The sequence below is a fragment of the Melanotaenia boesemani genome, chromosome 4, assembly GCF_017639745.1.
Source record: "Melanotaenia boesemani isolate fMelBoe1 chromosome 4, fMelBoe1.pri, whole genome shotgun sequence".
NCBI classification, from domain to species: domain Eukaryota; kingdom Metazoa; phylum Chordata; class Actinopteri; order Atheriniformes; family Melanotaeniidae; genus Melanotaenia; species Melanotaenia boesemani.
Window position 1 is genome coordinate 18311778 of NC_055685.1, and position 23883 is coordinate 18335660.

Genomic DNA, 23883 nt, shown 5'->3' on the forward strand with positions numbered 1-23883 from the left:
TGAAATGCAAAATATAAAGATCCAAATATGCCAAAAACTCGAGCATTGCCTCTAAAGCTGAGCTGAGCCAGTTAGCAACTAACTGTGTGGTTATTAGGGCAAGAGGGCACTGGGAGGTCATGCTGCTGCTCGGAGGAGGCTCCAGCAGCTTATGTGGGTTCACTGAGAGTAACAGGAAAGGCAGTAAAACATTGACTGTTAACTACGGGGGTAATTCAGTGTTTTATTCAAATGAAAAGTGACATTTTTTATTCTGTCTAGCACACAAACAATTATCTAAGAGGTGGGAACAGCCATTAGCTTACTTTTCTAACAAGTTCAAACAGTGTTCAAGCTAAAAATAGTAAACAGGGATACGGCAGCTGTTAGGAATGTCCCAAGCTCATCTGCACAGTCAAACACAGACTCTGCTCTATTTATTGATATTAAACAAAAACTCCAGCTTGCATTGAAAATATCTAAACAATTAAAAGGAAACAGTGAAGCAAGGTTTATTATCTTGATATCAGAAATTGGTTCTGTGATAGTCTTGATGGATAACTTTACCAGATTAAATGCAGATCTACTGTAAGTATTCTCTGTAGAGCTGCATAATATGAAGCCAATAAACTGGATGAAAGGGTACCAAAAAAAAACTGAACAGTACATTTTTAGCTGATCCCTGAACACAGTGATGGCAGGAGGCAGTGTCTCAGTGTGTTGACAAACAGGAGCAAGACAAAGCAGTGGGGTTGATACAGAGTGGCTGACATTGCGACTCAGCACGATTATGGGATATATGAATTTGGCAGGGCATCCGGAGCAGTGGGAGGGGTAGGGGGAGGTTAGAGAAGCAAGAGAAAAAGGAGGGAAGGGAAAGATACAAGACAGAAACCCTGTGTTACCCTCTCCCCTTTAATTCTGTACCAGTCTACTCAACACAGCTAACTAGAGACAAAAAACTGAACCCGTTTGGATGGAGGGGCATCTACCTAATCATTGTGTTTGTGTAAACTACTCTACTTATGTGGATAATTAAAGCACAGCCACCCCATTCGCCTCCTCTCTGAGAGACAGGTGTCCAGTTATTGCTAGTAACCAGCATGGGGGAGGACTGTGACAACCATCAGCCCCTCTAATCCCTAAATCAGGTGGCTTGAGTTGGCCGAGTAACCTAGGAGAGGCTGATGGAGAAGTAGAGTGAGAAGAGGGCGGAGGGGTGAGGGATGGGGGATGGAGGGGGGTGCACTCCACTACAAGGGTCAACCAAGGGACACATGAGCTTCCATCACTGGATCACTGCTCTAACAACGGAGGCGGTGAGGACCGCTGTGCTGCGAAAGCACACACAAACACATCCACGTACCTAAAGGATTTTATATGTACTAGAGCTTCTCCTGCTAGAATAAACATGTTTACACCCTAAAGAGCCATTACAGAGGGATCAAATTACACAGAGAGAAAACATTTGATCGTAAGCACGCCAAAAGCATCACATCACAGTGGACCAGATAAAAACTCTACCTGTCACAAAATAAAAAATGAAAATATGGCCTCACTCCCACGCTGATAATAGCAATGGCTTTTTGGCTGGGGTCATGACCTAATGTTCTGAAGCCATAAAAAGCAGCCCTCACTCTGTTCGTGTTGGTATGAGAAAAAGAGAGTGTATGTGTGTGTCCCGTGTGTCTATGTGTGTTTGTGTCATCCCCTCTAGTGTAGAAGCCTTCTCTGTGATACACTAGCTGCCATTAGGCCACTGAATCAGCTTTTCAAATATACCTCAGCGTAGACGTGCATGCAAAAACTATTTGCCTCAGCTCAAAAATGTCATAGCTTTCTCTTAGTGTCAGTGTTGCTCCAATTTCTCTTTAAATCACTCCAAAATGTCAGTAAAACATAAATCTAAGTCTAATCATTTTCTTTTACATGACAATGATAAGCAGGAGCCATTTCTTTGGTAATATTCAAGTAATTAAACCAGGAAAACTGATTCTCACAGTATTATTGCATTACTATTAACCTAACATGTCTTTCCACAAAATGCAAGATATTCTTCTGTGCAGAGTTTGTCTGAGCATTTGGTTTTCAACAAACAGGTTTGGACAGCTCAATCTAAAGTAATGAGCAGCACTACGGTGTTGTTCAGCATACTTCAACAGTTTCCAATTTCCACGTTAATAATTAAAAAGGAGAACAAAGTTACCAAAAAAAAAAAAAACCTTCACCTGTGGGTTATTTTATTCCATTAAAATGATTATTTTCTAAATGTTACAGCAGATTTCCTGAGGTGTAAGGTGCAAGACTGCATACACTGGTGCTGATTTTTCCCGCTCTGGCAGATGCTTAAAATAAGCAGTGAGCTGATAGTTTTAGTTTGGTTAAGTTCAAGTATGTCTCTGTTTAAACAAATCCATGTGGTCTCCTTTCTGAGGAGCAGGTCTGGACTAATTTGGTTGAAACTTCCTCAAATGTGGCCTTTAGCCACATAAAAGGTTATAAATGAAAGCTCATATCAGTTCTGTTGGGACTCTAATGGCAACCAAGTCACACTTTCCTGATGTGCCTGAATTTGCTTTGATCATAAAGAGGCACTGTCTATCTTTCCCCCTTATACAGCACTACTTACAATTTGAGTTAGGCTGAAAGTGACGGGGTTTATGTGATGTTCTGTTTTTAGTGATCAACTTTGACCTCAGGTGTCGACTTGAATCTTTGTGAACCTGACAGACTGTTTTGCTGAGAATATACACTCAGCAAAGATTTGTAATTACACTTAGATAAAAACAGTCACATACAATTAGGGATTTAATGCAAGTGAAGTCAAGCGTTTGTGCCACTTTGATGCAACGAAAGCATAGGAACAAATTCCTGGACCAACAGGCTGTGAGGAAGATGGAGGGCGAGGCAAAGTGGAAGGGTGAAGGAAAAGGAAAAAAAAAAGAGTGCCAGAAAAAGAACACCCGAGGGTAAGACAGGAAAGAAGACAGCAGAATGAGATGGAAGAGCTGGGGGAGGACAGTAGGATGAGAGTTGGCTAGAGCCTAAATGACAACTCCATCCCCCATTCCCCTCCCACTATCCTCTTCTCCTCTCCCTGCTCTGTTATTCCACATCTCTCTCCATCCCTGCCCCCATCCGTTGCTCTCTCAATCTCTCTATTCTCCTGCTCTCTAGTCGACCTGCTCAGACAGGGGTGAAGAGTTCAGGCGCTTCAAAGGCTGCAGTGTAGAGACTGCATGTCATGTGGGAGCCACAGCAGCCTTGCCTGCAGACTTCACAGACAGCTGCTGCTACAATTGATCCTCGACCAGCTAGCGCTTAGTACTTAAGCCTTCCAATGTTTGCAAACGGTAGCTACATCTGACTCTAGAGCAGTGTGCTTGATAAACAGCCCATAAGGAGCCAGATACTGCCCTTATGAGGCGGCCATAAGCAAGAAAACATTCAACACAAGCCAAAGCTAATCTCAGTCTACTAAAGCTTTATTGTATGAGGTCAAGATAAAAGGTGGGGATTGATTGGCTGAATAATTCTGCCAATCACTCCTGCACATAAAACTAAACGATGGACAAAAAAAAGCATTGCACAAGCCAAAACTGCTTTTTTTGGTAAGAAAATGGACAGAATTTTCTGTAAATAAGAAAATAGGAAGTGACGAAGAGCCAGCGAGACAGAAGGTGCAGTGGGCGGGAGTAAAAGAGGTCAGCGCACGGTCACTCTGAGGGGTCATGGTGAGGACACTGTCAGAGCAGTGCAGAGCTTAATATGAGGTAATGCCACACATTGACACCAATGCTGTGAATCAGAATGGTGAACTGCTTAGACCGTATGATGGGATAAGCCTAAATGTTTTCGTAACCTTTCAATATGACTTTAAATGATGAGAATCAGATTTACTTTCAAACTAAAAGAAAAAGCCCATAAATATTTATTATACATACATATTTCTTATTAAAAATATATTTTAATATAATTTAAAAATATTCATGTTGAGTGCTCTGTTTGCTTTGCGGTTCCCTCTAAATCCTGCTTGTGCTTTTCTCCTTACCATAAAACAAAAAAACCAAAATACTACAACAAAGGTTCCTCTTTTTCTTAAACTATTTGTCATTTTAATTGGAAATATTAAGATATTTTCTTTGGCAATTTGGATTTGTTGACAAAGGACACTAGTATAATGTTTTTTTTCTCATATTTAGATTAGATTTTTTTGTTCTGGGCACAATGGTACACTCTTTACAATCAAAATAGTTTATAGCAAAATGAATGTGCCTTTTTTATTTGAGTAAATATTTTGGTTATTGGATTTGAAAATAGAAAAGATAACCCTTTACAAGATCATTTACTTGTCAGTGTGGTAGAAATACACACTGATTAAAAAAGAAATCATACTAATGGGAAAGAAGCAATATATTTAATAAACAAATATGAACTCTAAAAAGAAATGTTAATGAACTAGCCTACTTAAAGCCAAGGATCCAGTAATGGTATAAAGAACAGCTGCTGGGGGTTATGAAAGCAGGCCCTTTCAGCTGGCTACATCCTGAGGGCAGTAGGACAGATAAAGAGCATATTCTGTATATAATGTCTCTGTTAGACCTTAGGTATTATACATAATGATCCATATTGGCCATCTAGAGGAACTAGTGTACAAAAACACCTTTTCCTCTGTTTCAGTGAAAAAAACTAGAAGCCCTATATTCGATCAAACTCTGTCTTTTGATCAAATATTTTTTGAGTTATGTTGCCAACAGAGAGACAAACCAACACCACCAAAAACATGACTTCCACCTTGGCAAAGGGAATAAGTACTTCCCATTAAGAAAATGTAACAGTTTATTTAGTTTGAAACAATGACTAATGATAGAGATTTGATATGATTGGCATTTTTGTTACTGAAATGAACAGAATAAAACAGAAAAAGAAACATTACTAACTCCTTAAGATCAACAAGTTTTTTTTTTAGGATTTCACTGTGAGGTGTCATCACACTACAAGGCCTTATGAAAAATTCCTAATACCTTTGCGTCTTTGGATTTAAATAAAAATGCTTGAGATAAATCGCTTTGCAGTAAAAGAAGTTACATGGGCTCAAATTAGACTGGTATATATTTTGAGTTCATGAATGAATGTTCACAAATGAATCCAGAGGGTGTAACTGTTAAATAAATATGGGTACCCTTTGGAATAATAACCTGTGTTGGGGTTTTGCATGTAGAAAAGCTTTGAATTATTGGACAAAAAGAGTATGAAGTTACACAAAGACACTAAGAAGACAGTTCTTTTGTGTGTACTTGTTCAGAGATACAAAGCAGAAAACTGTGTAAAACTCAAAAAGTCGGTGTGTGACTGTGAAGATACAAGTGTGAATTTTGAGCTTGTGTTTACTCCTCAAACTGATTGTACTGTGACAACACATTCATGTGTCAAACTGTTCATTAAGAGGGCAGGTACTTTTGTTGCCTTGCACTTCTCTGGAGGTGCTGAAAGTGTGGTATATTTTATAGATAGACAATGTTGCCAGTACATCTGTGGGACACACACAGTGTCATTTTCAATTGAAAAAACAAAACAAAACAAAAAAAAAAACAATTATTTGTTGTCATCACTACAGTTGGAGATCTTTCTGCTTCATAGTGGTCAAAACTGCTCCATGTAACTTGAATTGGCAATGTAACAGGCCCTGTAGAGGGGAGCTAAGTGAGTACAAAGTGTGATTTCACACCTATGGAGAGGGTGGCTGGATGGTGAGTGGGTGGCACGGCTGTTACCCACACGATACCAGTCTGCCAGGGCACCACCTAGGGCCTTGCAACCCCTCCCCCCCCCCCCCTCATCCTCCTTCCTGTGACGCCATGTTCCCCTTGCCCTGCAACACTAGTGCCCATCTGCTAGGACACGTTAGCCGCTGGCGCCAGGGACTATTTAGCCTGGCGTAATTAGCCCCCAGACACCAGCAGCCTGGTTTTAAACAGATGTGGGGGAGGTAGCACTAGCAAGGCGACTAAACACCACCAACAAATGTTTGATAAGGAAGAGAAGGAGGGGGGAGAAAAGAAGAAGCGACCTAGTTAAAGGCATGATGCAACTCATGTTACAGCACAATGGACAGTAATGATGACAACCCCACTTGCTCCGACTGTTCAACGCTCTGGTCGAGGCAGAGTGAGCAAGAGAAATTTAATTAGGCCGTATCCATTCACTGTACTGACAAAAAAGAATGAGGGAATAAACACTTGAACAGACAGATATGAATGTTTTGAAAAAAGGAAGATGCTTAGTCTGAACTCCCACTGTGTTTTCAGTATTCAAGAATCCTAACTGCAGCTGACCTTTAACAAAGGACAGAGAGGTTATGGTGTAGGTGCCCTTGAACCTCATGACTGTAATCACACGACTATAACGGCAGTGACCTTTCCCTGGTTTCTCCTCTCCTCCTCACCATCTTTCCCCCTCCCTTCCCCCCAGGGTCATTTAAGGGTCCAGACTCTTGTCAAGGCTGTCACTCTAGACAGCCCTCTCCATCTACCGCCCCCACTGTTGCCATGGCAATGGATGGCACTGAGCTCCGAGGATTGTGTGAGGGGGCAGAGGGAGCCGGTGGATGTATGAATGCTGCGGCATCTTTCCCTAACCTAGGTCAACCTGGCAAAGCTGGTCTAAGTAGTGGGAGGGGATAAATGCTAGCCACGCTGCTTGAAGACAAAATAAACCATCAGGATAACGTCAGATTGGAAAGACTTTGGAAAGCACTGTTAAGGAATTATACACTGCTACCATAATTTTATCTATATAATTGTTTACACTCATAGGCCAACATCTTACATGCAGGTTGTCCTGTCATTTCTGCTTTCTTTAAGCATGCACACACACAGAGAAACGTGACCTGGGGGCAGTCAGTGCAGCAGCACACATGTAGTACCACAGAGCTACCAGCCAGCATGAGTCACTGTGAACACCAGTCGACCCAGAGAGAACAATGGCAACCGGTGTGCGAGGTGTCTGTCAAGCATGCACACACTGGCACAGGATGAAGAGCCGCGGATGGAGCAACGCCCTACTGCACCACCACCATACTGTCATTTGTTTTGAGTTTTAATAACACTATGCATGCATAATTGCCCACATATATAACAATGTACATATTTAACAAATAGGTCAGCAATTTATCTGTATTTATAAAGCAGAGGTCATTTCAAACGTATTATTGCATAAAGATTACACAGTATACAATACAATAGTGTTGCAATTATCAATAAATCAATTAATTACAGAAAGAACCAATTCTGCTTTTTTAGAGCTAAAATTTACAGCCAAGTAGGTGCATACTGAAATTCAGTGCATTTCAATCTTGACTGCCTGAGATTTGCTCTCTAACAGCCCACAGTGAATAAACACCAGTCCATGATGCACTTGAACCAGACCTGGCATTCAGTTGTGCTTTTTTGATGGAGCACCTTTGTTACAACTTAATTTCCAAAAAACCCAAAGTACAGAGTGAGTTAAAAACTACAACAACATTTGTTCAGTGCCAAGTGCAATGGCCCTGGTATTATCCTACAAAGTAAGGAGCTAAGTTTAATTCCCTGGTTGGTAACATTTTTGATGAGTGGTTGGGATATCACACGCATAGGAATGTCTTTGAAAATGTCTGGCATAGAACAACAAGAAAGTCAGCGTTAAGTGCACCGGTACATTTTGCTCACTTTTGAGAGGCCCACTGTTTTAGCCTGGTGAGGTGTTCAACAACAGAATAATATATTTAACATGACCTTTGCCTTTAAAGCTGGTAAGGAACTAAACACTAATGCAGCAAACGTCAATATCAATTCTCCTCTCAAAATACGTAAAATGGTATTTCTTTAAATATTCAAATATGCTGGCTTGAGTTATTAAACCCAAAATTGGAAAATATAGTGGATGTATCCAATGCATGCTCAATTCTGAGACAAAGATGTGAGGTTTTGCAAAAATTAGGAAAAATTGCTGAAATGTGCTTGTTGTTATACAGGCTAATCTAAAAATAATAAAGTTTTAATGCACACCCTACCTGATAGCTTAATCAGCAGCTCAGAGGCCACCTTAACGTTGATATCTTGGCTAAGCAAGCTGTTCTTAGCCATGGGGCTTCCTTCCCTTGGTTTCAGTGACCCTGGGCGCTCTGTGGCTGCTGCAGCCCCTGCTGGCCCGTCCTGGCAGAAAGTGGCAGGGAAGCTTGGCTGAACCTGGCTCTGGGACTGCGAGGATGGTCTAGGGCTCAGTGCCTCCTCCACCTTGGGCTCTTCCTTCAGGTGGAATGGAGACTTGAGTGTTTCCCTCTGGTTGGCTGCTGCAGGCATAAAAAAAAAAAAGAACAAAGGTATAAGAATGATCAAAAGACACCAGTGATGCCAAAGTGAGGATTGTTGAGTATGTGAGTTGAACTCTGAAATTATATATAAAAATAGTACCCATTCCATTGTCTCAAAGGCATGGAGGTTAATGGTCAGTTTTTACATCCTTGCAGCAACAACAGATACCACAGTTGTTGAAGGGCTAACACCGAGAGCGCAACATTATAATTCCTTTATGTCTAGGCAGTATCTGCAAAAAAAAAAAAAAAGCCCCAAATTTTCCATTCCCTTATTTATCCTTCACACCACCCTTATCCATCCCTGTAACTTCTTTGAACTTTATTTGCTGTTACATTCTGCTCCAAGTCTAGTTTCCTTCTCTCGTATTACTTCAGAACTCATCTGAATCCCCTTCAGATATAGGGACGTGAAATAATTCCAGCAGTTCTGTAGAGTGGGATAGCAATCAGCTGAACCCTGATCTGTCATCCCTACAGTGTGTAGCCTTGGTTTGGTAGTAAACTGTCACATGGATCGCTCTGCTCTAAAGTAATCTTTAAGAGAAACTGGGCCACATCTAATCCGTCTTAGATGAATAATTAATAATTAGACATGGAGCAACTTCTGATAGCCGCCGAGAAAAGAACAGCAGGCTTAGCGCTTCTTTTTGTGTCCCTCAGTTTGTTCAACTATTCTGCATTAAGTGAAGGTTTACATGGATTATAACTCGCAGTGTTGTTTAAAATATGAAATGGCTTTGAAATGATGAAATAAACATGTCAAATTTGTTTGTTAAAGGTGTCTAGGGATCTGTTCGATTCAGTGCTGTGGGAACTATGGGAACCAGAGGGAAGGTTAAAGGAGACTCATTTACACTGATGATTAAGTACAGGTACACCATACCATTTATCAAAATCAAGAGTGCCTGTCAATGCACACTGGTTTGTAAATTTACACTAAACAGCTCTAAGTACAAAATTGATGCTACCAAAGCCATTTTCTGTGGTAAAAATTTTGATTTTTCTTTTGACATATTCATTGACCTTATTTGATGTCTGTACAAGACAAAACCAATTAACTTGTAGTGTTTGTAGAACATCATGTTAGGTTTCTGCAATGGTATCCCAATAATTTTATATTAAATTATTACATAGACTATATAGATGTTTTAGTATTTGCAACTGTGGTGTTGTGATTTGGGACTACAGTGGTCCCTCATTAATCGCGGGAGTTAGGTTCTAAAAATAACCCGCAACAGGCAAAATCCGCGAAGTAGTCAGCTTTATTTTTTACAATTATTATAGATTTTTTTAAGGCTGAAAAACCCCTCACTACACATTTTCACACTTTTCTCTCTTGTTTAAAAACCTTCAAAGTTCAAACCTTCGTAGAAAAATAAGTCAAGTATTATAGAATGAAACCGCAGAACACAATGCGCTGTAAAAAAAAAAAAAAAAAACATGCAAAATTGCACTAAAAAAATCCATGAAACAGCGAGGCCATGAAAGGTGAACCACATTATATTGAGGGACCACAGTAAATCAAATTTTAGCCAGCAAGCAGGACATTGTTTAAAAGAAAGGCCATCACATATGATCAAGGTAACTACATGTTTCACAGACTATTTTCTTTTCTTTTTTGTTTTTGAATAATTGGCTTCTAAAAACATCCACAGCTTAACTATTTTATGTCAGAAAATACATTTGTTATAAGTTAGTGAAAAAGAAATGTCAGTCCAATCTAGAGAAGATAATTACATTGTAGTTGAGCTCATCTAAGGAGTTTTGCAGATATTACAAGTACAGTGGTCCCTCGCCATATCGCGGTTCCTCTTCTGCGGTCTTTTTTTTTTTTGCATGCAGCACTGCATATTTAAGTACATGTAAATCTTATTTCAACCATTCTATGTCCAAATTTTACTGTAGGAATCAGCCGACTGTGTTTTGTTTCTTGATTGGGTTGGTAAACATCAACGTGCTGTGTTTTGTGTCTTGATTGGCAGCAGAAAAGCTGTAATATATTTTACGGGGTGAGTAATTATTAAGATATTCATGTTGTTAAATATATGTAAGTTTTTGAGAGTCTATAAAGTGTGTGACAATGTTGAAAATGTTCATTGTAGTTTGGGAAAGGTCTATAAACCCTCCAAGGAGGCCTAGTTACACCTTAACATGTATTTGAATTGTGAAAAATGAATAAGGTCTTCATTTTGAGGATTTTATTTATCGCGGGTTGTTTTCACAACGTAAGCCCGAGGGATGAGGGACCACCGTAGTTGTAAATGAAAAAAGAAAAAAAAAAAAAAAGTACAATTTTACTTTTACAATATCTATTCTCTTCTAATGTTTGATTGTGCTAATGCTGAGTATGGCACCAAATATTCTGCAAATCTTTTGACACAACCTACACACTATGAAATAACCTAGAAAGTGTGCTCAATCTATCCCAGACACACAAACACCCACATGCCCAGGGCATGGATACAACAGAAGCCATCACTCTTGGGCAGACCGATGTCCAGTCTCCTCTGGCCCCTGCAGAGATCTGCTCTGCTCCTCACCTTACCATCACACCTAACATCTTTAACCGGCACAGGCCTGCCGGCCCCTGCCCGCACCATCAATCTGTGCCGGCTCGGGCCCTTCTGATTAATGATGATCTATACCGAAGGGCTCAGTGACAGGGGATGCAGGGCAGAAAAAGGGGACAGGTGCTGGTGTTCTGACCACTCATGTGATGCCACGATGCCACAGTGCCACACCATGGCAGGCTGGGGCTGTAGTTCAAGAGGGTGAAAAGAAAGGCTGAGTGGGGAGGGAGAGGAGGGGTAGTGACCTTCAAGTTCGGGGGCAGTGGCGCAGGGTCGCACACGGCACCAGCTGGAAATGTCACACTGTCAGATGTCAGCGGGCAGGCTAAGTATAACCTGGTCAGCACCTGAAAGGACGTCCTCTAATTAGAAGCGTGTTGGGCCATGTCGGATCAGACAGGGACAACACACTTGGTTGCTGACTTACAAACACAGAAATGCACATTTTATAAAGCAGAGACCCACATTTCTGTTTATTCATGGGGATCTTTGCTATGTGTTGTTTAATGCAACAGTTTGCATGCTGTGATGTATTCATTGATCAGCACATTAGCCAATGACAAATATATACGCAACATAAACTTTCTCAAATCCTTCTCCTTTGTGGTCTAATGAAAACAAAAGCAACATGCAATCTCAAAGTCACACCACTTTACTGACCTTTTAGATTGTTGCTATAAATAGAATGTATTTCCACTCAGAATCTATGGCAACTAATTATTTAGTATCCAGATTCAACAGGCAAGATTTTCTTGTCTTTTTTTTATTCATTTGTGCTTATAGCTGAAGTGCAAAAATCAAAAATCACAATACCCAAAAGAAGGGCTATTGTGGCAAAATTTAGTCAGTGACACCCAAACATACACTTTGGCCTTTTGTCTGTCACAGTTTCACAATCCCAATAGCACCATGACCATCCAGCCCCTGGCAGAGGATTTTGTGAAGTGAGTACAGATCTGCAGAGGAGATAGGCATCTCTGGGTGACTGAGCTTCTGTTCTGTGGAGCCTTCTGGCAGTATGGTTATGCACTAACCAAGGCCAGTGTTCGCTTTCTGTGCATGATATTGTAAGGCTACTTCTAACTCAGAATGGACAATGCTATCAGTTTTTCTCCATGTTATCACAACTATCTGACACCTGCCACCAACGCCACATCTATAGCTATTCTCTTGCTTGTTTCTCTCCCCCTTGCTGCGTTTTTCTCTTGCGCCTCATCCGTCTCACTGCCAGGCGCTTGTCCACTCCACCTCACCTCTCGCTCCGTGGCCAGGGCTGCCGTCAAATAACTTCATTAGCTTTCCACCTCTGTCACGCCGGCCTGCTCCCCCTCTGACAATTGGTTACCGTTTTCTCCCGGAGCAGAAAAAAAAAAAAAAAAAAAAGAATAACAAAAAAAGAAAAAAAGTAAAGGGCTACGTGGGGCATGTTGAGAACCCAACAATAGTTGACAGTGTGCTAGACACTGGACAGTGATACTGATGGCTGCAGTGGGGATGTATGGACCAGAGGTCATGCACAAAAGGCCTGCATGTTACTGCTCAGACAGAGCTGGAAAGCAAGAGACACATCAGATTAAATCTAGATGTTCGCAAAGAGCAAAAAAAAAAAATAAATAAATAAATATAAAAAAAATCTGAAATATTTTCTGTCTAAAAAGCCTTTTAAAGCATTTTTACTCTAAGAGCTACTGTGGATGACCCCATTTTGTTTTCATTAGTGTGACCACAAAAGTTCTGTCTACAGTTCAGGTAACATCTATAATGAAATACTGAGATAAAAATTTTAACCATAATTTTACTCCAGGTTTTATATTTCCAGAATAAAAATATGCCTTTGAATCACATTATAATGGCAAATCACCACATGCAAGATACTCTCCCTGGAAAAAGAGATAAATAAGAAGTGCAGAAGCATCATGACAGATGCAACACCTCCCACAACCCCCTGCATAGCAATTATTCACACCCAGCCAGGGTCAAGCTCGTTGTGCCTGTGTCACCGCAGCAGGGGTGGGGGTAGTGTTTAGAGGGTGTGCTGTGCCCACTGTCATTATTAACTCAGGGTCCACTGGGCACAGGGTAGGGGCTGTGCATTTCAAAGTGCCTTGGTGGCTTTCATCTCTGAATCAAAATGTGGATCACACTGTATAGCTAACAGTTGTGTCAGCATGCAAGGATAAAAATCAAAGGGTATCAAGTAAAACATTCAATGGAAAGCAGGGTAACCCCCAAAATTTATATGCTTATTATGTCAGAGGTCAGCAAGAGTTCACTGTCTTTTTATGCCTGGGGAACTCAATGCAACTCCCCCTTTGCCTCCTCTGTCTCACTCAGTTGCTGTCACTTTATCTTTTCTTTTTTTTTTTTTAAATTCCCCCTGCAGCCTTTTAAACACCTCACCAGCCCATTCTCATAGGCCTTGCGGGACTGAGGCACTGACACAGCAGTGCAGTGTAAAAGCAGGAGGGATGAGCTGCTCGTGTACACACTCAATCTGGGTTGGCAGGGAGGTCAAAAGAAATAGAGTCCAGAGGTCCCAAGAGGTGCTTCCTCACCTCTGCCTGCCTGGCCGCTGCATGACATGGGTAAGCCTCAAAGATCTAAGCCTGGTACTTTTCTTTTTCATAACCGTCTTTCTGTGACCCCCCCCCCTCCCAAAAAAAACAAAGAAAGAACTTTGTGATCAAAGCAGCAGTATTCATTAAAACCCATCATCATGCATCCAAGTTGAACATCCTCTCATCCTGTCTTTTTACATGCCCCCTCATTCTCCTTGAATGATGTCCTGACTAAAATGTCCGCCACTTGACACTGGACTGACATTCCAAGGAGCCATCTTGGCTCCTTTGGGAGTTGCCTAGGCTTCATTGTGCAGTCTGGGAGTGACGTGCAACTGGCACCCATGGGGCATCCATGTGGAGCCAGGGCATGTGAGATTGTAGGGGAGTTAACTAAACCAAGCCCAGTCCCTGTGCATCCTGGAGCGGGTCACAGGATGGCGCTCAGGGCGCTAATCATTTCAAATTATGAATTCCTTTTTAATTATGAATTATGCATACATTTTTAATTAATCTAATGTTCTCAGGGTTTTTCCCTCCCATCCTTGCACAAGATCTCAATCTAATTACACAGCATTAAGTGGGAGAGTGGCAGTTGTAGCCTCGACCCTGGCGCTCGACCTCAGTTAACCTTTTTCCATCAATCTTGCTAGCATCTCCAGGCTCATCCTTTGATATTTTGCAACATGGTAAAATGCATCTAAACGTAGCACGGACCTTGTATACCTGACAGCAGCATATTTGTGCAGCTTATTTAGCTCATTAAAAGGTAGGTTTTAATAAACATTGCAACTTCGCAAATGGCTAAAAGTACTGCATCACTTTTGCAACTTCCTTTTTAATGAGAAAAGACATAAAAAATTAATATAGAACATGGACATCATGAATATTTCTATCTATTTAGAATACAACCCTTAATTCCATGTGTATTAAGACTGTTTTGTTTATCCCCACAGGGAATTTGAACTAAGTCAGTAAAAGCTCTTTCAAACACAAAAAGGATTGAAAGCAGAAAGATGCCAAGAGATTACACTTTTTTCTTGACTCCTCTGACAAGTGGTAGGATGGGGGTGAGGAAAATTATTACCTCTCCAACTATTGTTCAGGTGCCCTTGAGCAAATCATTTAGTCCCCAACTGCTTTTGTGGAGATAACCAGAGGCCATATTTAAACACTGTGCCAAAGAAGCAAATAAATAAATACAGTATTATGTTAACAATATTATGTAATGTAATATTATTCACCTATTCTAATAACAACTTTTAAGCAAACATATTTAAATTACACTTAAATGTCACTTCTATGCTACTATAAAACTACTAATAGTGCTTGAAATGATGTACACAGTGAGTTGTACTTCACCTGATGAAAACTCTTCACTCCAGCACCTCTACAACATACGCTAACATCATGTGAGAATGAGGCTGCTGTAAGTTGACTTAGATGTGCTAGATCCAACAAAATTCAGCATGAACTGGGCTTCAACCATTAACTTTTGTAGATGGATTCCATTAGCCAGATCTCCCAGTATTACATCAGCTTGGCAGAGCTGGAATACTTCAGGTCCTGTCTAGATTATGTTTTCCAGGTCAATTTAATGTATATATTGTAATTACAACAATTGTTATGTTCAAAGTTTTTACATTTAGATGCCACAAAGCTCAATACAGTGCTGAATGCAAGTGCTCATATTAGTCCTTTTTAAAATTATGTAATATTTATTTGGCTTAGCAACAATCTTGTGGTTATTAAACAGAAGGAAATTAAGGTATTCATTTTCTGTATGTAAAAAATATTTTTTGAAAAGCTACTTGTAGGTGAAACAAATCTATTAAGTGAAGAATGTTTTTTATCTTCTTTCAATCAATTCAAAAGCAGGTGGTCAGGTGGAGTCCTAACTAGCTTGAGGTCATGCAGTGCTTCTTAGAGAAGTATTCAATGAAACTGTGTACAGATTAAGCCATCCAAGATGTCCTCAATATGCACATCAGTTAAGCAGCTCAGTGACAAACATCTAAGTGTATTCATGCATGACACATACAATGTGATTTGGTCTGTAGTGTGTTAGCTACTTCTATTCACTTCCTTTTTAAAAAAAATAATTCATGTATATTCACAACATGACTGAGCTGAGTCCCAGAATTCTAAGTTTCTATTATTCTAAAAACTCCAGTAAAAACAGCTCAAAGCCTTGACCTGAAACGATAAACATGAAAAGTGTTTACACTTCTAATGAATGTTATTTCTGGTGACAGTGAAGTATCAAAACAACACTTGAGGCAAAGGGGAGACAGCATCTTGTTGGAGATCAACACAAATGCCTTCATATTCAGGTCTGGAATAACTGAAATACCTTTGATGAATTAATAGAGTTAGAAAGCCATGTTCAGAAAACGATATAACTTTGTACAGACTACAAAGTTGTTTCTACGCATTTGTCGCATCTATAATACCAGGTTGCAATTTGTCACATATTTAAATCAGAAGTTATTAAATGCAATAAGACACACTAAAGCAGAAGACTGTGATAGTCTGACTGATCTCAAAATGGACCAACTCAACTAGAGCCTAAACTCACTAATCACTGGATTGATCAAAAGTAAACCACAAACAAAGGTTCCTTTTAAATGTCAATTTTCCTCATTTACTTAATATTTGATGCAAGTAAAATATGATGTTCAAAAAAGTAAAGAAATGTTAAAAAGTGGTTATTGCTCTATGAACTTGTGATGGGCATGTGCTTGCTATCACTTGACATTCCTATGAAATTAAAATAGCATTTCTAAATAAAATTTCATAAAGTATATCTAACCTGAAAGCTTCATCAGCAGATCAGTGGCCGTTTTGGTAGTGATATCAGGGCTGAAGATGGAGGCTGTGGTTGGACCGCTCGGACTTGATCTCACCCCAACTCCAACCCCGACACCGGGTAGGTCCAGGGAGTTGGCACTGCTGCTGGCACGGTCCCTGCAGATACTAAACGGGGAGAGCACAGACAAGTCTCTTTCCTGGGGTTCCTCCTTGATGTGGACATGATTGGAGGAAGCCTCGACCGGAGGGGACGTCTGCTGCTGAGTGTCTGAATGCAGTGGAGACGCGTCTGTTGCTCTCAGGTCTGTGGACCCGCTGTCCCCTAACACGGAGCCCTCGCCCTCTGTGTCGGTGGTTAGCTCCTCTTTCACCTTGAAGTCTGTGCGAGGGAAGTGCTGGTGGCACCGCATGTGAAGCTTTAAGCTGAAATGTCGGGAGGAGGTAAAGGGACAAAGTTCGCACTGAAATGTCTCACCCCGGTCCTGGTGTTGATGTACCTGGAAAAAGAGGGCAGGTACAAGTGTCAAAAACCCACCCTTCTCTCTGGCACTACAGAACACAAGCATTTTGTTTTCTTGTTGCTTCTTTTTATTTTTTTATTTCTGTTAAATCTATCATCAAGATTCTGCAACAAATATGCAGCATCATTCAATTAGGGATGAATGTGTAAGAAATGTAACCAAAGCATGCATATCTTTTAATGTTGTCAATTATATTGGAAGCGCTATAATCTGCCCTAATCAAAACTAACTTCTCAGGGTAACAAGGGGTGCAGGGTTACAAGACTAAAAAAAAAAAATCCATATTATCAGACCTTCATGTGGGACTTGAGATTGTCTTTGCGAGCACAGCGGAAGGGACATAGCGGACACTGATGGCTTTTCAAGCCTGTGTGAATGACCATGTGTCTCTTCCAGTAGCTCTTGCGTTTGATGACCAGTCCACACACAGGACACTGGAATGGTTTGCCACCATCCTCAGGAGAGCCTTGAGGAAACCAAAGAACATTAAACTTTACGTTCAGTGAGTTTCAGAATCTATACTTTACTCATTAGTATTCCAGAAATTCACCTTTGTTTCTGTAAAGAAATTGAAAACATCCCTTAAATAAGAAAGTGACTAAGCATGTCCAGATCTCTGAGAGACAATGTCTGCACACCTAATAATGAAAACTATTGAGGGAAATGTCAGCTGGAAGCAATGGAACAATGAAAGTAAAAACTCAGGCATGTGTTAGAATCTCGATGATTGTTGTTGGCTTCATATCCAGCATCCATTACTGTTTAATTGGTCTTATTAGAAAGAGGCATGATTGCATTACAAATTCTACAAGGGCCTGTCAGGATAGCTTCATAAGTATTCCAGTGCTGTTTCTTGAAAAACATCTGGTAATCAGTGTTTGGTGAAATTACTGTGCTCAGCCATTCATTGACCTGAGGTGTAAAACCTCGAGACTGCCTATTTGCAACAATAAACCACCATCTGCGGCCCAAGCTCTCCAAGCTCAGCAGAGATCACGATGCAAAAATGACTCCTGCTTACTTGGAGTTAAAGTGAATGAAGCAGAAATAAAAAGGAGGGATGAAATGTGTGGGGGTTTGGTACTTTGTGTGTTGGTGCTCAACATGCCCTGTCTCCTGTGTAATCACTGGGATGTATCAGGAAAAGGAAGCAAGTTTTCTTTAAATATGCAGAGCGCAAAACTTGCTATGTGACACAGTTTTACATTTTGACTGGGAAGGGATGACAATAAAACAAGACAAGACAGTCAATAATCAAGGTCACATTTTTCAGTCTGGCGACCAAACAGCTACCTGCGTTTTAACAGCCCTGCTCGACCTTGACAGCACGCTGGGTTAGAGCAGACCCCCCTTTTTAGCATGCAGATCACAGAATATTACATCGACTGCCTCATCTGTCTGAAGTCAATTTGATCCAGCCATTTTAGGTTTGGCGGGGTTGCGACACAATCCCTCAAAAGTGCCCATCAATCTCTCTGAAAGCATTCAGTTCTCCCTTAAGACTACTTAAAGTCCAAAACTGTCTTTCCCTTTCCAAGAGCGAGATCTTTGTGTGCTCCACTGTTTGGGTTGCATGTCCACTTCTGAGTACATGCTTTCATATTATACTGCATGGCCATTTTTGAGTAACACAGAGAGAGGGGGAAGGAGAAGAGTGTAAGAGGGAAAAAAATGTGTGTGTGTATGCATCTGTATCCAGTCAGTGGAAAGTATGATGCGTTTGGCCTCAAGTCTACTGTACTGATCAGTGCAGAGGGCTCTGGTTAGCCGGGGCCAAAGCCAGGAGGAAGCTGCCGAGATGGATATGGACTCCAGGGCTCCCCGCTGTGCTGAGCGCACACTGACGGCCCCCTTTTGGCAGCGCGCACATCCGAGCACAAACGAGCTGGTTTGGGAAGGCAGTGAGGTCTCAGTCAGAACCCCCCGTTGAGCCCACAGATCATTTCCCAGACTAGAAGGCCAGCCAGGGCTGTTTTCTCTCGGTTATGCTCTCTGCTCAGTTGACAGTTGAATTGAGGCTACACTACTTGCTACTTCAGCACCCGTGAGGTGAGAACAAAACTATTACAAAACTGGAGAAAACATGTCATGAAAGTTCAGAGTTATGCTTTTCTGGTGGCATTATAGTGACAAGTAAACCTGGTACTGGGCCCACACAATGAAATCAAATACATTTCTATCTGTTTGGATTTATACTTACATTGCTTTTTCAGTTCTATTTTTTTAATACAACAATTCTGTGTATTTGGCACAGAATATAAAGCTTTTGACTGTCTTAAATCTGAATAACTTTTGCTCTTGGACACAGTAAAAGAGGATGAAATTGTTCTATGCATTAAGTAAAGCTGAAATGATCTATGCACATAGATTTACTTCAGTGTACACTGAGATTACCTGCTTGGTTATTTGGTTTCCCTCTGCTCTTTGGAGTAGAGGGCATCAACAACTCTAGGCTCTGGTTGGGCGTGGGTGCTTTCTGGTTTTTGTCCAACAGGGGCTTTACATCCTCTTGGAGGACCCCTGCAGGTGCCAAGGGGGAGCCTTCCTTCTTCTCTGCCAGCATGTTTCCTGCTGCCCTGGCTGCTACCTCTTTTAGCAAGGCAGCAGAGGAGGTCATTGACACAAGAGAAAGAAAGGAACTTGCTGAGCCTTGGTGGTCAGAAGCCGCGCTGGCTGTTGACGATGCTTGGCTCCTCTCGCTGACTTTCTTGGAAAGTGCAGCGAGGGTAGAGCTAGCTGACTGTGGGCTAAATGGAGAGTTGAAGGCATCAAAGCGCACTACATCATCTCCTCGACCACCCCCACTCAGGGTGGGGACTGCGGATGAGGCAGAGGTGGAAGAGGAGGAAGATGTCGTTGAAGAGGAAGCCACAGCGTTCTTGTCTTGAAGTACAGCATTGGCTGCTGCTTTTAACTTTTGGATTGCAGAGTCTGGAGACAGGCTGGAGCCGCAGGGCGTGGAGCAGGTGGCTGGTGGCCACTTATCTGCTACACCTGCCCAAACAAAGCCACTGCCATTGCTAGAGGTGACAGAGTTAAAGGGGTCGAGGGCCTCTTGCTTGATGTTGGAGACTGCGGGTGCCAAGGAGGCGGGTGAAGCAGAGCCACTGTTGTTGTTATTGGCCAGTTTTCGGGCAAGAGCACTTAAGTGCTGGGCATGGTGGGAAGATGGGGAGAGGGTCAAAGGTGGGGCTAGAGCAATTGGAGGGGACTCTCCCCCAGCACTTCCTCTGGATGACCGACCCAGGACCTCCCCAGTGTCAGGTTTAAACGACCCAGCCTCTAGGAGGCGCCGTAGGTTGCTGCTGAGGGGTTTTCCCAAGGCTCGAGATGCTGTCTCACCATACAGTGATGACACCACAGAGGAGAGTGTGTCCTGGGCTGAGAATGCACCTCCGTCCAGGCCAAGAAGTTCCAAAGAGGCACGATGGATGGGTGTAGAGCAGCCCAGTGAACTCTCGTCTCCACAGGTATCATGCTCTCCTGGCCCAATGCTGACTCCAGGTTGTTCATCAGGAGAGGAGCCCCTATGCAGGAGGAGCTCATCCTGGGTGTCTCCATAAGACGACGACTCTGAGCGTGTGTCAGAGGCATTCCCAAACCAGCCTTCCTCCTCCACAGTACCGCCATCAGTCCCTTCTTCCTCATTGCTGTCCACATCTGTAAGAAGAGGGAAAAATATAAAACAATTTAGCTGATGACAACAGGCAAGTTTATAATGCAAGTATTGTGGCACTGATACCATATATATCCATGTTGTTATTGTAAACAATTAATTACTAAAAATCTAAATCTGTCTATACAAGTTATGTGAATGACATTTAAGAGGAATAAACAATCTGTGTAATGTATTCCCTTCCTCTAGGAGTTCATTTTTTTACATATATATATATATATATATATATACACACATATATATATATATATATATATATATATATATATATATATATATATATATATATATATATATATATATATATATATATATATAAAAACACACACATATAAACAGCAGCTAAACTCACATGGCATAGCCAAGATTTTTGTATAATTTAGTTTTTCTGTCCTTTTTTAAAACCATATTTTTCCCACCCTTGGTCTGGAAAAGCCTAGTAAAGGGGTTACCATGACAACGGGTCCTTCTGGGAGGCTAGACAGCAAAGATTAGGGTAATGGAGGTTACAGAACCAGATTAATATTCATGAGCCTGCAGATACCACCAGGGAGCCAATAAGGATAGGGTTAAGGTCACCAAGGGTCATTAATATACACTTCATGTATCAATATTCATAAGCAAAACATTACAGCTTGCCAGACAAGGGCGAACAAAGAAAAGTGAATATTCCTGATACATATTAACAAACCTCCATAAGAATATGTCAAAAGCACCAAGACTGGGTGAAACAAAATGTCAAAACTGACATATTTTCTTTGCGTTACTGTACACAACTTTCCAAACATCTAATACAATGATTCAGGCTGAGATTTATTATAAAACTGGGCTCGCATGCTGGTGGAAAATCATAAAGCAATGAAAGAATTATTTAAAATGTCTATAACACAAACATACATATATTTACACACACCAAAGCTGTCTTCACCCCCAGGACCCTAACAGAGGCCTGGCGGGTTTGCTCTCTGTTTACAGGGAAAGGCAAAAGGGTTGCCAGGCAACCCAACCCAGCAACCTGTTGGGATTACGAGAGTTGGCCGACATCTGGCCAGCATGGCTCACTAAGGTCTGTAAGGGTGTTCAAAAATTACAACCCACAATGACCGCTACTTTCTTGCTGCAACAGATATCAAACAGGCTTTACACACTTAAAGACATCTTCTTATCTTCCTCTTATCTCTAACACATCCATACTTCCCTCTTATATTTTGCAGTAACACACCAAACTAACAACAGCTTGTCTTTCATGCTTCCTAAACTGTTGATAAACCCACTTCTAGTAGACCTTACTGCAATGCACAAAACAACATCTGCATTATGTTTCTCCTTTAAGTTTTCTTATGAAGGTGAATGAAAACATCAAAAAGCACTGATTTTGACCCCCATTTCCCATGTTCTTTGAAGCCATTTTACCACCTGAGTGAGGTTAACAAAAATAAAAAGGAGAAAGAGGCAGTGGCTCATGCATGGCAGGGCTTGACCCATTTCCATGTGACATGCGAAAAGCAGCACGAGTCACTAATGGCTATAATGTGGTTAGAGGGAGATCACTAGATTGTTGACCTCAAGGTCTTAGCTTTGAGGCTGAACTCTCTTGCTTCCTATGTTCACTCTTAAAACATCAGGGTTAGGTGCAGCTGAGTACAATGCTAGGTTTCCGGTAGAGTGCTACAGCGCACTGATGAACTCCACTTCCATGGCTTTGTGTGTCGCAGGCAAGCCACCCTCATGGGCAAGTGACATTTTCCAAGGTCATGGTCTCTGGCCCAACCTCTAAGGGGGCTTCATCTGAGCCCTGCACTTAATACTGCTGTAAGTCTTCAATATGCATGGGGACAAACATATGCATACATTTAATTAAGCTACAACCACATAGCCAACAATGCGATCCAATATTTTAATCCTCCCTCCACTCGATTGTTTCTGACACAGTCATCTATTTTGCCTCTGGAACGGTGGCTGGCTTGGTGACAGTAACTAACACACACACACACAATGTGATGGAGACATGGAGATACAGGCTGAGGCGGCAAGCGTCTGCCACTGAAAGGGGACCATTTAGCGGTGTAATGGCGGGGATGACTTGCATGTTGAGACAAACAGCTGCAGGGTGCTCAGCAGTCTGGATCTGTTATCACTCACACACAAATGATTCACTGGTGCAGCAGTTGAAGATTTTCTTTCTGGGACACAGAGATGTACAACGCCACCGTATTATGAGAGACATCTAAGAAGTCATAGTGCAGGCTACGTAAATGAAAGGCCAAAGGGATTCAAGACTGACCAGCATAAACAGTTTTGAGCTTAACCAGACACACACATAAAGCAGACAAGACATGTTGATGTAATTTACACTGTTTTGAAAATTACTGCAACAACCAGTAACAAGGAACTTACAGCCAGTAGCTACAGAAAAAAAGCAGTTGGTCTTTTCAGGTTGTTTCACTACGCAATACTTTCAACAATCTCTGTTTGTGAACTTGGCAAGATAATACTGGTGGCTACTTTTCTAGGTCAGAGGGACTGCATTTATGTGTGTATGTGTGTGTAAAGAGAAGTGTGTGAATTAGAGAAGGGAGAGAACAGCAAAAGACAGGAGTAAAGGTAGGTCAAGAGGTCACGCACCACATGACTTGTGAGGATGCTGACTAACTTATTCCCTCTCTTTCAGACCCACACATATTTTTTATATACACATCCTCACACAAAGCTACTCTGTTGTTTAGCCAGGCATGAAAATTGCCGTCACTGACCTCAGGCCTAAACAGGGTAGGGCAGAGGAGACAAAAAGGCGCAGGAAGGCAGAGACAGATAGAGGAATGGTAAAGGGAGGGGCTGATTTGCCTGGGCAGGCAAGAAGAAGAGGCCATTAGCCGATTAAGGTTGGAAGGGGGTGCATCAATACTGCGCCGATGTCAAAAGGAGAGTCGTGCCCATGAGCTAATATAAGAATGAGAGAGAGAACGCCCAAGAGATATAAGGAGAGGTAGTGTAGGTCAGAGAGTCACTAAAATCTCAAAGATTGCTGACCGCAAAGACCTACAAAGTGAGGCAACATAAAAGACTGCCACAACATACTCAGACCAAAGTTATCACATTTACATCACCAAAATGATTAGCCTCTTTCCTGCTGCAAGGCTGCGGGTTGTCTGTGTGTGTGTTTTTATGAGTGGGTTAAGGGGGCTAAGCAGAGGGTGAGGATGTAGAATTGAGGTAGTGGAGAAGGAGCTGTGGTGGTAATTAAGTGTCCGGGTGAGCCCTGGCGGGGCTTGCCATGGCTGCAGGCTATGCTAATGAGCACGCCCAGCGGTCAGGGCTGCCTTATTAAGCGCTCACTGGACAATATGGTAGGAGAGATGCACCACTGGCAGGCTCAAATCTCAGCAAATGACTAGCAGTCTTCCCAAGAAGG

At 41.7% G+C, this 23883-nt stretch overlaps 1 protein-coding gene across 4 annotated transcripts in view; it reads right to left on the minus strand.

The window, feature by feature from the left end:
* znf827 (zinc finger protein 827) overlaps nucleotides 1–23883 on the minus strand; it is a 72429-nt gene that overhangs the window by 24843 nt on the left and 23703 nt on the right. For 3 of the 4 annotated variants that reach the window (XM_041983159.1, XM_041983156.1, XM_041983158.1), the window contains exons 2-5: nucleotides 19190–20455; nucleotides 17089–17261; nucleotides 16276–16771; nucleotides 8033–8311 (exon numbers count right to left, since the gene is read on the minus strand). In XM_041983159.1, the coding sequence (XP_041839093.1) occupies nucleotides 8033–8311; nucleotides 16276–16771; nucleotides 17089–17261; nucleotides 19190–20455 (2214 nt within the window). The remainder of the gene's footprint in view (nucleotides 1–8032; nucleotides 8312–16275; nucleotides 16772–17088; nucleotides 17262–19189; nucleotides 20456–23883) is intronic. The other variant, XM_041983157.1, reaches the window with a different exon arrangement.